Here is a 15,241-nt window from a genome sequence, read left to right as displayed (position 1 = left end):
CTCTAAACTGCCGTAGCAGGGTTCTTGCTGAAACTGGACAGCACGGAGATGGGCACAGGAGTCTGAGGTCGGGAGTTCAGAAGAGGGTTGAGAAGAGCCTGACAAAAGTTTGGTTAAGGAGAGAGGCTTTGTCAACCTCAGTTTCCTTGTCAAGTGGGGACAACAGTGCCACACGATCCATCCACAGGGCTGTCGTGAAATAAAGACACCATGTAAACCCTGCATTGCTGAACAAACTGTGAGCGAGGGCATCATTGGACGTCGTGCCTTCCGTGTTAAGTAGAACTTCCAACACTGCATCAGAGCTGGAACTCAGGCAGACCCCACGTGCTCCTGTTTGAGTAGCCCACTGTTTTTTTTTTTTTTTTGAGACAGAGTCTCACTCTGTTGCCCTGGCTAGGGTGAGTGCCGTGGCGACATCCTAGCTCACAGCAACCTCAAACTCCTGGGCTCAAAAGCAATCCTCCTGCCTCAGCCTCCCGAGTAGCTGGGACTACAGGCATGCGCCACCATGCCTGGCTAATTTTTCTATTTTTAGTTGCCCAGCTAATTTCTTTCTATTTTTCTCAGTGAGAGCGAGTTTTGAAGCAGTGGGGAAAAGAGGATTTATTGGGACAACTGGCTAATCTTTTGGGGGGAAATCAAATTATATTCCTATTTTACATAATAGTTCCAAATAAACATAAGGCAAACAAATATTAAATGTAAGAACAAAACCATAAGGAAAAGGTAGTTGAGTATTTGTATATGATCTTGAGGAAGGGTTTGGGAGTGCGAGGTTAAAGAGAGAAAAGAAGCTTAATAAGTTTGATTACTGACAGCTTGCCATTTGCAAAAACAGATGCAAATGCCATCTAGTGCAAAGAACATATTCTTAAGGTATAAAGAGTGCTTACAGGATGGGATGTCATAAGAGAAAAACAGTCACAAAAGAAGACATTCCAAATGGCCAACAAACAGATGGAACAACTCACCACCACAAATTCAAAGAAACGTAAATAAAACCAAAAGATTGAAAACACTTATTCAAAAGACTTTTATCAAGAATTTGGGACTCACAGAATCTTAAATTCAGCTGATTAGTTAAAACAAATTTTAGGACTATTACAATGCAATTACAATAAAATCCCGATTTAATGTTGCATCTAAAATTCTAAAACTTTAAGAAATGCCATTCCATAATGTGAGCAATCTAGAATAATATTCTAGAGCTATTAGACTTTAATGCAAAGATAAAAATTATTCATAATGAACCACTTTATATAAATAAGCATTACTTAAGTCCTTATTCTCAAAATTAAGAACCTTAAGGTAAAATTGGGTAGTATAAACTTTGGCCTAGGTTTTTAAAGAATAACAACGAATTCCAAAGTAAGCGGATGGGTTACCGCCACATTTGGAAACTTCTGTTGGTTCTGACTTGAGTGCGGCCGAGGCCGGGCGTGTCAGGAAAAGGTGTTCACGGGAGTGTGAAAGCACACTGCACCTGAACCCACCCTATGTGCCAAGGCCGCGGATGTTGGTTTAGAATTGTGGACTCATTGTTCCGCGCTCCTATAAATAGCCATGTGTGCACACATGTACCCTGTGTATGTGTGTGCGTGCGTCTGTGTGCCAGCGCGTACACATGTCTTAGGAAAAAAGGATTGGAGAGTGAAGGCATCAGTACATTTGAGTTTCATGAGTGAAAGGAAAGGACAGGAAAAGGATGTCAAATGCTGGCTGGAAACCCGGCAGCTGGCCTGGTAGGGACTCCTCTCTGCGGAAGCCTTCAGCCAAGATAATAAGAGCGACAATTGAGGATCTCTTGTTAAAGATCAACTTTCCCATGGGGCCAAAAGAATGCCAGGGCAGTGAGACAAAAGACACACATCTTAATCCTGACTGTCATTCATAAAACACCCTTTGTCTATTTAGTACTTGGCTCCGTGGGCCAAGGGCAGGAAAGAACATTAAGGAATTTTTATCAAGTTACGCTTTCAATGAACTGAGCTTTCTATGAAAGAATTCAAACCAATTTCATTCAGTACTTGTTTTTTTTTTTTTAAGGAAGGGTTAAGTTTGAGATGCCATATAGTAAGTGATTCTGCCGAACAACTCCAGAAAACGTTTTTAAAAATTGATTTGTTAACTAAGTTCAAACGAGGGGAGGAAGAAAAGAAAATGGGTTGCCTGGTTTTCCCCTTGAGCTCGATAAACACATTAAACATGTGGCTGCACCACCGTGGTACATTCCTGTGGGAGCCAATCACCAGCCCTCCCCCCATCCCACCCCCCAGCAAAAGGCCACAAGGGGAGCCGTACCATTTGCATGCACTAGCAGTCAATTATTGCCAACTGGTAAAAGCCTTTCCCCCTCATATAAAAAAACAAATTCATATGCTTCGGTATGGATTGGGACTCTAGAACAAAGAGAAGGCTCCTAGAACAAGCAAATTGACTTTGGAGGCTTCCTCCCTCTAGACCTCAGCAAAGAAGTTAGGATCAAATATTTAGTAGCTGTGCCTCTGGCGGGGCTGTCTCAGGCGAGGGGAAAATAAGGTAGCTGAAGGCAAGGAATGGATTGCTCTTGTGAGTGCTGCCTAGATATAAACATCTGCTCTTTCGTTACACAAAGGAGTCTCCAAGCTCCCCTCCCCCTTGCTCCTGGGATGTGTATGCCTGCTTATTTTGCAACTGTGTTTAGTCATGGAATTTCCAGAGCCACTCGAGTCTGAGGAGGAAGCCCGTGGCCAATGAGTCAGATTTTTAACTCGTGAAGAGGGTTATTTGATGAGTTTAGAGATGATGCTTGGGCACAGTCACGGCTAGTTCCAGTCATCGCAACAGAGGTTGAAGAAGAGAACACTGTTAGGATCTGCTCTATTCCCCATCGTGGAATTTGACCTGCTATTTTCACCCCACCAATTCCCTGCTCCACTGAAATTTTCTCGTTAGCACAACCAGTCATCCACCCAAATGTTCATGCAGAAAAGCCAGGGCCAGTTGAGGTCTCATTAGTTTAAGGTCTCCATGTGCTGAGAGTCTTGTTGGTATCTCGGTTATCTGTAAGAATATTAGTGACCCTCCCCTGTACACAGTAACCCTAACTAGGATAAGAGGTTAAGCTATGTGGAATCTGTGAGGTCTGTGGTCAGAGCCAATGGTTCTAATCATTCTAAGTGGATGGCAGTCTCAAAACTAAATGGAGAGAGAGCTTGATTTTAAAAAGTTTTGGCCATTGTGACACAGCAGGTTTGCATGGAGCCTGGAAATGGGTGTGTTTAGAAATCTTTCCAGGTGACGATAATTTAGAATTTTTTCAGGTCTAGGTGATATCCTATTAGCCTGACTACATTAATTCATTGTATGGAATGGCACCAGGAAGAATCTGGTTCCTAAATGAAAAGGAAAGATGCACAACCCTGTCCAGGCCCCTCAGCGGGAGCCCAGGGAGAGGCTGGCTGCTTCACCGTTTTGTGTTTCCATCTTCCTTTGCTCCGCAATGAAAATAACTCGGCCACTGTATGTGCCAGAGGTGCTGTAAGGAGAATGGTTTGGTTCCTGGCACAGGGGTAAGCCCAAAAAAAAGACCAATAAATAAATAAATAAATACAATCCTCATGAGAAATGGGAGAGAAAATAATTTGACTGTAGTTGGCCAGTTGGATCTGCTCACACAATTTCCACCTGAAGCCCTGACTCAATCTTTCTTCTTCAGCCAGCACGAGCCGGCCAGAAGATGACATTGAGACTCCAGGTGTAAAAGATGACCTTGTGACACCAGGTGCAGAAGATGTGGCAACTGCAGGTGCAGAAGATTTGGCAACCCCAGGAGCCACTGAGGAGCCCTCTAAGCCCGCTGGCCCGACAACCCCGGTGAGTGTCCTGGGAAGAGAGGCATCCGCTCCATGGGCGTGGGGCCATGTGCAAGGGTATAGCATATGCGATATACACTTGTTGGAAGGCACACAAACCGCGTTTCCTGTGCTCACAACAATCATCAACACAGAAGACTTTTGTGACCAAATGTGAGAGGGTTCCTCTCCACCAGCAAATATGCAATAAACTCTGCGACAGACACGAGCTGGGTGTCCTCTAATTCAATTCCAGCACTATGTACTGGGAGACAGTGTCAGATCCCACAGGGTGAGGGCTCAGTCCTCAAAACTCCCCACCCTCCCCCACCTCCCCGCCAGACACTAGTTGCAAGTCCAGGCCTCTGGAACTTCTGACCAACCGGCTATAAATTGGGGTTCCCAGGACCTCCCTCTTTGGGTTGGGTCAATTTGCAAGAGCGGCTCACAGAACTCAGGGCAACACTCATTTATGTTTACTGGTGTATTACAAAGGCTGCAGACGAAGAGATGCACGTGGCCAGGTCTGGGGGAAGGGGCACAGAGCTTCCATGCCCTCCCCAGGGGCACCACCCTCCAGGACCCTCTCCGTGTGCAGCTCTCTGGAAGTTCTTCAAACCCGGTGCTTTTGGGTTTTTATGGAGGCTTCATTACACAGGCATGATTGACAACCACGTAGGAATGTGACCGGCTAAAAAGGGTATGATCTCACGCTAGTAGACTGAGCGGGGAGACCCAGCAAAGCCAGTCTGTCCAGATTTCTTCTTGGCCTCTCTGTGCAGCGTTCCTTCCTCCAGGGTATGGGGCAGGACCCTCCCTGGAATGAGGGTCTTTTGACCCACAATCAGATTAGAGTCCTGCCTTGCACAGGTGAAAGGAGGGCAGGGGAAGGTCAGAGAGAGAGATTCTGTCTCCTGAGGCCTAAATCGCCCTAACATTATAACAAGGGCAATGGGAGTGATGAGCCAGGAACTGGATGAAAACCAATATATATCGTAATATCACAATACTCGATATACTTTCTGTATATAATATGTTATATCTATATATAAAATCAGTGTGAGCCACCATACCAAGAAATAGTTAATGGCTCACAACAAAAACTACAGTTAAGTCCTCATTTAACATCAATAATATGTTCTTGGAAACTGAAACTTTAAGCAGAATGACATACAGCAGGTCCTTGAATAATGTCATTTTGTTATAATGTTCGTGAGAAAAAAATTGGTTTCATTTTAAGACCTATCGCTTAAAGTCACAGTTCAGGAATCTACGAACAGTGTTAAGTGAGGACTTACTGTACTTCCCAGTTTCATCCAGTTAGCAGGTGGCTGCTGCGCTGGTCACAGATGATTTGAGAATGGAGACCAGGGCGTCTCGAACTGGTGAGGAACCAGGTTTTTAAATTTCCAATCTGAATTAAGTGCTGATTAAAAATAAATCTTTATTCATTAAGTCAAAGATTCATTGTTAGAATTTAGGATTACTATTACTATATTTCTATATTATAATAAAACTGCACTTCTTCTAAATTAAAAAGAAATTTCCAATCTGTTACAGTCCAATCTTCAATAAAAGTCATGGAGGATGCTGCAGCAATATCATTGCTATAAGGGTTTCCAAATATGTGTTCTTAATTTCTTGCCTCACTATAGACTGGTAATAAACATGGACCACAACCGGCCTGCAGACCACGCTGGTGTAGACTATGTAGAATCTCAACTGTCACGTCTCTAACCTAACGCATTTTAATGAGCTCATACATGTCTGTGGAACCTGCCATGGGCAAGACAAGATGCCAGGCACTGGAGGGATTAAGGAGGTCCATGAGCCACACCCTCAAACCTTGAGGGGCCTATAATCTCACTGGCAGCAGAACAGAGGCTCCTGCCTGCCTGTGTGATCTTGTGTACCTCACCCACCCACCCCTACTGTCTCTGTTTCAGCCATGTCGGCCTTTCTGACCTTTGAACACACACCAAGCTTGTTCCAACTAGGCTTTTGTTTTCTCTGCCTGGAACACTCCCCAGATCTTGCCATGGCTGACTTTTTCTCATGATTCTGAAGTTTGATGTCATCTCAAAGATGCCTAAAGGAACCTCACCCCTGACTCCCATCCACTAGTAGCTACCCTCTAGCCCTGAGATCAGCAGTTTACTCACCAGATTTGGCCCACTGACTGTTTTTATAAATAAAGTTTTATTAGAACACAGCAATGCATATTCAGTTGAGAATTGTCTGGCTGCTTTCCTACTGTAAGAGCAGAGATGAGTGGTTATGACAGAGCCCCTGTGTCCTGCAGTGCTGAAAACGTTTACCATGTGGCCCTTGGGAAAAAGTTTGCCAAATGCTAGTCTAGTCTAGTCTAGACTAGTCTAGCTTATATTTTCTTCAAATCACTTAAAATCATCTAAAACTACCTTTTGTATTGGTTTACGTGCTAAATGTTCATATTCTGCCACCCTGCCCCAGGGTGTAAGCTTCAAGAGAGCAGGGAATTTTTATTACTCAGATTCCCAGGGCTTGGAGCCATGCTGGGTGCATACTGGGTACTCATGAGCATATATTTTTTTACTGTGGTAAAGACATAACATAAAATTTACCATCTTAACTACCTTTTAAGTGTACATGTTCGGTAGTGTTAAGTATATTCATATTGTTAAACAGTTCTCCAGAACTTGTCTTGCAAATCTGAAACACTCTACCCATTAAAAAATAACTGCTGTTTCCCCTCCCCCTAACCCCTGGCAAGCACCATTCTACTTTCTGTGTCCATGAATCTGACTACTCTGGGGACCTCCTGGATGTGGACTCATACAGTATTTGTCTTTTTGTGACAGGCTTATTTCACTTAGCATAATGTCCTTAAGTTTCATTCATGTTGTAGCATGTGTCAGAATGTTCTTCCTTTTTAAAGTTGAGTAATATTGCATTGTATATAGGCACCATGTTTTGTCTATCCATCCATCCATCCACTGATGGACACTGGGGTTGCTTCCACCTTTTGGCTATTGTGAATGGTGTGCCTATGGAGCACTATGGCTGTGGGTGTGCAGGTATCTCTTTCAGACCCTGCTTTCAGTTCTTTTGGGTATATATCCAGAAGAGGGATTGCTACATCATAAGGTAGTTCTGTTTTTAATTTCTTAAGTAACCGCCATACTGTTTTCCACGTTCCCAGCAACAGTGCACAAGGGTTCTAATTTCTCCTCAGCTTTGCCAACACTTGCTATCGCATCTTGTTTTTTTGATAGTAGCCATCCTAATGGACATGAGGTAGTATCTCATTGTGGTTTTGGTTTGCATTTCTCTGATTAGTGACGTTGAGCATTTTTTCATATGCTTGTTTTGGCCATTTGTATATCATCTTTGAAGAAATGTCTATTCAAGTTTTTTGCTCATTTTTTTAATCGGGTTATTTGATTTTGCTGTTGTTATTGAGTTGTAGGAGTTCTTCATATCCTTATCAGATACATGATTTGTAAATATTTTCTCCCATTCTGTAGGTTGTCTTTTCGCTTTGTTGATTGTGTCTTTGGAGGCACCAAAGTTTGTGTTTGATGTAGCCATTTGTCTATTTCTGCTGCTGTAGCCTGTGCTCATTAGCATATTTGTTGAATGCTACATTGGCATGAACTTTGGAGTCCGGAGAATCACTTCCAAGTCCTGTTCTTTCGCTTACTGGCTGTGAATTTGGGCGTATTATCTAATGTAAGCCTTGTTCGTACAACAGAACTAATAATAAGATCTATCTTGTAGGGTTGTGCATGGAGTAAATGAGAATGTATTCAAAGGGCCTGGTGCATAGTGAGCTCTCAATAAAGGCTCACTATTACTCTAATGGGGAGGAAGGGCATTGAAGGATGATATAGCCTAATATGTACCAAGCAGATGTGACAGGGAAAAATCCAAGTTCAAGGGAGGGAAAGAACTAAAGTCTAGTGATCCAGTGTTTTCAGAATAATTAAGACCCTAGGAAGTCGGCATGCTGAACACTTGGCATTCATTTCTGGAGCAGACTTGATTTTATTCCTGTGCTCTCACCCTTTCTGTTTGTTTGTTTCCTTGTTTCCACTTTCGCTTTATGCCATCATGAAATTTATGTTGTTGTGCTACCTTAAATCTTTTTCTGTTAGAAAGCAGAGAATATGTTTTAAAACATTAGGCTTTATTTGCTACTTTTCCTCATTTACGTCTCCAAAAGGTGGCAACGAGTACAAAGAGCGCAACGAACCCTGACATCGAGGATCTGCCAACCCTGGAAAGCACAGTCCACGCCAAAGAAGAGAGCCAGACCGCCACAGCCCCAAATGTGGCGACCAGCCACTCCACAGGTAAGGGAACCAGTTACTCCAATAGGGGTTGATCTAATTTTGCATAATCAGTGCATTCCAGGAGTCCGTGAGCAAATATAATGATCAGCTGGACACATATTGGAATGCAAGAGTGAATTCTGAACCAAGCTTTTATGTGATAGGTTTAGAATTCAATTTGCTGTGTTGCTAAATCAAATTTGACTTACTAGGGTGCTGAAGATCTCTTTCTACCTTGAATGATAACTAGTGATAATGCCCCCACAGGTGAGTTAGGTAGCAACTGAGGTTTTGTTGCTGACCCTAAACTGATATAATGTTACATTAAGGACTTTGTGTTGACACCCACGAGCACAAAACTCAGCCAGCCTATGTAAATCTTAATAGATTCTATACTAATATAATAGTTAGCATCTTATGTTGGATTCGTGTCTGCACACGTGGAGCACGAATCTGTTCCAAACCTGCCCTACCAGGATTTGGGGTTGTACTCGTCATTCACAGTTGGCACCTGCAGCAGTGTGAATGGAATACCTCGGAGAGAAACTTCGGAGGAGGCCTTTGGGGCTTTGCTGTTACTATTAATATATTTAGACCATCGCTGATGACAGTAAGGAAAGGTTGTTGTCAATTTAGCCATGGAAAGAGAGCACTTCCTGTTTGTAGAGATTACTTAAGAGAAGTTCAGTCGTTTGGGATTTTTTTAAAAATATACCTTATTTTATAGTGATATTGGGGGACAAAAGGAGCTAATTTTCCAGTAACTTCAATGAGTGCTTGCTAACTTGATAAATTTGACATACATCATTTTATCTAGATAGGTCTTATGTTTCCATCTCTAAAATGAAAGTAAATATAAAGATCATGCCTAAAGCAGTCGTTCATCTGAACACCTAGAAAGTTATTCTTTATTGTTCAGTATATATTGCCAGGTCCAATCACTAATCTGGTTTTAAAAACTATAGTACTTCTGAGGATTTAAAAAATGCTTTATATTTATACCCTCATGTTCAAAGCAGCATTATTCACAACAGCGAAAGTATGGAAGCAACACAAGTGACCATCGATGGATGAATGGATAAGCAATGGAATATTAGCCTTAAAAAAAGAAAGAAAATGCTGACACTTGATACAACATGGGTGAACCCTGAAGGCATGTTAAATGAAATAAGCCAGTCACAAAAAGACAACTACTGTATTATTCCACTTAGATGAGGAACCTAGAGTAGTCAAATTCATGGAGACGGAAAGTAGAATGGTGGTTGCCGGGGCTGGGGGAAGAGAAGAATGAAGGGTTACTAATTAATGGGTACAGAGTTTCAGCTCTGCAAGATGAAAAGAGTTCTGGAGGGAGCCAGTGGTGATGGTTGCACATCAGTATCAGTGTAATCAATACCACTGAGCTGTACACAAAAAAATGGTTAATTTGTAGATTTTGTGCTCTCTGTATTTTAGCACAATTTTTAATAAGTTTATAAAGTGCTTTGCAATAAAACCTAAAGCTTGCTCCAAGTTGTTAAAGAAATGATTAACATTTAAACACCAGAGAGAACCAAGTATGGCTAAGTGAGGAAAGAACAATCAGTACGTGATCGTTGGTTTCAAAATTTTGGAGAAATGCTCGTTGGTAACATGGAGTGATAGCTAATTAGGAGCAGAAAATGGAGACTTCCACATTGAATATTCTGTCATAGCAGGATACCTCTCTTCTATGCCTGAAAAAACAAATTCTCTGTTGCCTTGGGAAGTAAGTCACTGTTACTTTCCCTTCCTGTCCCCTGCCCCACCCTGTCCCAAAAATTGTGATGTGGGGCACATTTCCACTTCGCATATCATTATCCCAAGATGTTTTTGCATGAGCTAAAATGTCATTATTAGTGCTTAGTTTTTTAAGAGGTAATTTTATTAGGGCAGCAGATGTCCAGTTTTCCCATGAAACGCCCAAATGCGATGATGTTCACATGTATGACACAGTCAGAGTAATTGGGAGGGAGCTGGGGAATACAGGACTAATAAGCACTAATTTAGTAACGAATCTTCCACAAACTTAATTTTACTTTTGGTAATATATTTTCTACCCGATGCTGTGTTGAGTAATAACAGTATGTTATGAGCCCGGACTCGCCATGTTAGGACACAATAAGCAAATGATTGGCTTATTCTGCTGAGAGTTGACCGCCAAGGATGACATTTTGGGAGTTGATTCGATGACATCTTTGTTCTGAAGGCTCAAACCCAGCAATCCTGACCATCTTCTATAGTGGGGGTAGCACGGTCAGCGTGAGCTCTGTATGAATGCTCCAGAGCCAGGGACTCAGCTCGAGCAGGGAGAGCTGGTTTCTGGGACCCATACTCTGGGGCCATCTTGAAGAGCCATCATGTTTTGAGGAGAGCTTTGGTACAAAGGGGGAGATAGTTTATTTCAAACCCAACCATTAGAAAAAGTAATATCTTTTCGATGATGGCTGACTAGTTTTACTTTGATTAGGAAAGGTATTGGATATCTGGGGTATTTTGCAAGCTGTGAACTAAGAATCTAGGAAGGGCTGATTATTTAATTCTCTCCAATTTCTCATTAAATCAAGGCAACTTGACTTTTTCTCCATCTCCAAACTAGGTAAACAGCCACCACCCAGAGGAGTTCAAGACTCAGTATATGAAGAGGTCAACAGGAGAAACAAAACACCTCTATTTTAAAAATAAGTTATTGTGTAAAAGTATCAAAAAGAAACTCACAATGGAGAATATTCATATTGTAACGCTACGTTTGAATGCAGATAGAAATCCTAAAATAACAGTGACATAAATACAAAGGGTGTGTTCTCTCATTAAACTCAGCGGGGCATAATCTGATTTTACTACCAAAGAGGAAGCAGGAAATAGGTATCACAAGACGAATCATAGTCTTGGTCACATCTTCCCAAACCAGAGTGTTACTCTCAAAATGAGTCAGAGACCGCGTCACAGTCCGTAAGTTTTCCAGAATCTTGACATTGGACTAAGATCCACACCTCTGGATTCTTCTGCTACCTTAACCTCTGAAACCTTTTGACCATTTATTTAAGATCTCTGTGGTTTGGTTTTTTTGACTTTGCTTTCTAAATTGGACGAGAAAAAGTAGTGTTCACAAAAGTACTACGAAGCTATAGATGTGAAAAAGGATTCATAAAGTTGATTATTATTAGTTACAAAAGCAGTATCATGTCAGAGCTTGCTTAAAAATCCCCTGATCCAGTTTATTTAAGAAATTATCCTCTTTGCTTATGGTTTGCTACTTTCCACTTAGGGTAAATTCACCTTTTGCCAATTGTTAAATTGTAGTTATTAAATCCTAATAATTCTATATTATTACATCTCTTTACAGATAATGTGGGTGGAGAGACGCGGATAACAATTGACAAAGGTAGGCTAGATTTTGGTATCAAAATATTCCTATGAGAGTTAAGAAAAAATTCCTTTGAACCTAATCTTTGGGATGAATTACATTCTTTCCTGGATTGTAGTCAACCAGAGCAGAATAAAGAAACTTTCCAAGAACACATTTCAAATTTTTTTTTCCTTAAAGAAAGACAAGGGAATTCCTTGTATTTGAAAATAAGCAAACCACAAATGATTCTGTTCTCTTAGTGCCAGCTATGGGGAATGATATCATGTCACAATGTAAGGATGAAAATACAGGCCAATTTAATAGCTGTTCACACATGCTACCCAGCAATTAATAGTGAAGCCAGCGCGAGAATATGCTTGATAGATTCTGAGACCCAGAAATCACACCATTCATAAGATGGGATTAGAGTAGCCCCAAATTTCTCCTCTTCTAAGTCAACTTATGCTGGATAGGGAAGGGTCCTTCTGACATTGCTCTAACACCCCTCCTCTGCACGCCCACCTGACACACCAGGTGCAATTCAAGGAATTTCTTAACTTCTTGCTTCTTTCTAGAAAGAGAAACAGTAACTTTTGTGAATTAGGCTGTAACTACTTTATAACTAACATGTCCTGCCTACCATCTGTCAGCTGCAAGGTACTCTGGTGAGTCACCACTTGAGAGCTTTATTCTTTAATGGATTTCGTTGGCATAGCTCTGGGGTGGGCATCCGGTTTTTTGAAAATGTGCTCAGCCAGAAAGGCCCAAGTCCATGCATCTGTGACAGAGTGACAGTTCTGTGGTTTCATGTCGGTTACCTTACAGTTACTGTGTAATTAGCGCCACTTAATGTATGTTACCAAAAATAAATATCTCTACTCTAGACTAGATGTAGTATTTTTTTGTATAGTTGGATTTCCTAATACCGGTATTTGTCATCCCCGAAGAAAATATATAAGTTTTTTAAAAAGAAAGTATATTTGGAAATAAATTCACCTGGAAAATTCATTTTAAAAAAATTAAGCATTATTTGCTATGTACCGCAGGGCAGTGGCATTGTTTGTATATACCGTGTTTTATTGCAGGTGTATGTTCTATTTGGGGTTCATGCTTTTTTTCCCCCTCTCATTCAGATGGTTTGACGACAGTGACCCTGGTTGGAATCATAGTTGGGGTCTTACTAGCCATTGGCTTCCTTGGTGGGATCATCGTTGTGGTTATGAGAAAAATGTCGGGAAGGTACTCGTAAGTAAACAGCTCACACCCACGTAGTAGGTAAACGAAGGCGGTCGTGTCTAGAGCTCAAACCTTTGAACAAACAGAAATCTTTAATATAAAGGTCATGTTCAAAGCCCCTTACCTCCACAAGTACTGCATCTGGAGTTTCCCCAGAACTAAATAAACATCTATTTAGGCCATATACATTCCCCCAAAAAAGAGAGAGCCAGAGATGGCTCTTAAGTTGACGCCTATTGAGATCTGACCAAATTTGATCTCTTGTCATATTTTTCCAACTAACTGAACTTGAAGGAAAGCCCAGGCCAAGTTTTAACGTGACCCCTCCTCACCCTGCCCTCTTTAGAAGTAGGTAGGTGGTTTCTGGGAAAGCACCTGACACCAAGCCAGGGACGTTCTAATGAGGAATTCCACTGGTGATGGGGACTTTTCATGTAGATCCCTCCTTCTGTTCCTTCCCTGCATACACCTGCGGGAATGGTCATGCACTCCCAGCTTTGACCATTGATGGGGGAAGGAACTCTTTCTCTTTATTAAACTTCCTTAAGAATTCAGAATATTCAAACTCATGGCCAGAGGAAAACTTATTTCTGTTGGGGAGATGATATATGGTGGGGGAGGGGAAAGGACTAATGATACACAACTGGGGGGCTGAGGGACAAGATGATACAGCTGCAGACCCAGTGTGTTTAGGAACTACGGATCTGACCCTGGCTATATAAGGACGAGGTGGCGTGAAGGAGGAATGAGGAGGTGAGGAGATCACCAGGTGCCGAAACTAGAACGCTTAGAGCAGCAGTCCCCAACCTTTTTGGCACCAGGGACTGTTTTTATGGAAGACAATTTTTCCACGGACTGGGGATGGGGACCGTGAGGGGATGGTTTCGGTATGATTCAAGCATATTACATTTATTGTGCATTTTATTTCTATTATTATTACATTATAATATATAATGAAATAATTATATAACTCACCACAGGTTGGGGACCCCTGGCTTAGAGACTAGGACAATAGGAACAATGACTCACAGGTTGTTATTCACAATGCCAGTAAAAGAAGTGACAGTCACCTTTCTTTGTTTTCACAGACCCTAAGAGGTGAAGGATCGTGCCGTACTGCCAACACGCATTAAAAGAGAATTTCTGACTTCCCCCGACCCCTGTCCCTGAGCTTGTGGGAGAAGATGACCCATGGAATGCTTGCCCACCCCACTCAAAATCCATGGCGATCCATCCCTTGCCACACGTAACGGAAGGAAAGACAGCTCACCAGACTTGGCTTCTCTAAGCATTTGGCTTTTGACAATTTTCTTGAATATAAATTTTATAAAAGATGATTTAAAAGGCAAACTGCCTAGAAAACAGAGCAGAACTATGTGAACTGACTTGAGACTAAGCCATTATCACTGTTGATGTTAGAAACTGTAATCGCGTGTCTTCGTTCTGACCGTTCTGTTGTTGTTAAAATGCAAAGGGATCTGGAAATATTTATATCAACGGAGCCCTTGGATCCAGTGCTACGTCAGTGAATCGCACCAGCATTTTGCAATTGCTGATCTGTTGAAATGTACACGTTATACTCTAGTTTGGTCTGTTTTTTTTTTTTTTTTAAATCTCTATGTAGTGTGAATAATCAGGTAGAAAAATCTAAACTTGGGTAATAGGTGATGAGCAACTGCCTTTTAGCTGGTCCAGATACATCATTTCAAAGACATCCATTAGATCGTAAACAGGAAGTGTACACTTTGGAGAAGACACTTTGTTTCTCATAAGGCCCCCAGGCAGCCTCCAGGCTTGCTTTTTTTACCTAAAGCCTTCTCGGTTATGACTTGATGACTCGAAGGTTTGCTCCCGGCTGCCCCCCAGCTTCACTCAGAAGACGGGTCGCCAGAGTTAAGGGGTGCAGCCTCCTCTCTTCCCTATGACACAGATCCTCTGGAGCGGCTGCTTTGCTCTGGAACATGGAGATCTCAGGGCCCCGGATGCCAAGGAAGCTGCTGGATGTCTAGTGGTGCTGGAGACTCGAGCATTCCAGAAACTGAGAACCGTGTTGGCCCCCAGGCAGAGAGAAACCCTACGTGGACCTCCGGCGTGGGAGACAGCCAGTTTTCTAATGTTTGCTCTCTGCCTCAGAGGAAAGATGTGGGGAGAAAAAAATCATCTTGTACAATATTCATATCTTAAAAGTAGCTGGATTTAAATACTTGATATAAAAATAGATATCCCCAGTCTTCGAGATGTAAGCACAAATTTCTGTAGGTTGTCCTGTTGAGAAGATCAAAAGAAAGGAGCCCGAGAGGCCATTCTGTCTCGGCCCTTCTCATCCCATAGATCCATTGAATTCTTTTTCCTAAACAAAAAGTTTTTAGACCGAGCAGATGCTCTGTCGTGATTGCGGTTGTGCAATTCTGATATCCGCTACACTTGTGAGAGTTCATAAAACAGGAAAGAGTAAACCATCAGTCGGAAGCACGGCCCATTCCTCCCAT

General features: G+C 42.0%; 1 protein-coding gene across 1 annotated transcript in view; it reads left to right on the top strand.

Moving 5' to 3' along the window:
* PDPN (podoplanin) overlaps positions 1-12,775 on the top strand; it is a 26,729-nt gene extending 13,954 nt beyond the window's left edge. The window contains exons 2-5 of the mRNA XM_012662487.1: positions 3,701-3,858; positions 8,041-8,170; positions 11,514-11,552; positions 12,650-12,775. Of these exons, the coding sequence (XP_012517941.1) occupies positions 3,701-3,858; positions 8,041-8,170; positions 11,514-11,552; positions 12,650-12,765 (443 nt within the window). The 3' untranslated portion in view covers positions 12,766-12,775. The remainder of the gene's footprint in view (positions 1-3,700; positions 3,859-8,040; positions 8,171-11,513; positions 11,553-12,649) is intronic.
* The last annotated feature ends 2,466 nt before the right edge of the window (positions 12,776-15,241 follow it).

Source organism: Propithecus coquereli, unplaced genomic scaffold (genome assembly GCF_000956105.1).
Source record: "Propithecus coquereli isolate 6110/MARCELLA unplaced genomic scaffold, Pcoq_1.0 Scaffold77, whole genome shotgun sequence".
NCBI lineage: Eukaryota > Metazoa > Chordata > Mammalia > Primates > Indriidae > Propithecus > Propithecus coquereli.
This window is presented reverse-complemented; position numbering and strand designations above follow the sequence as displayed.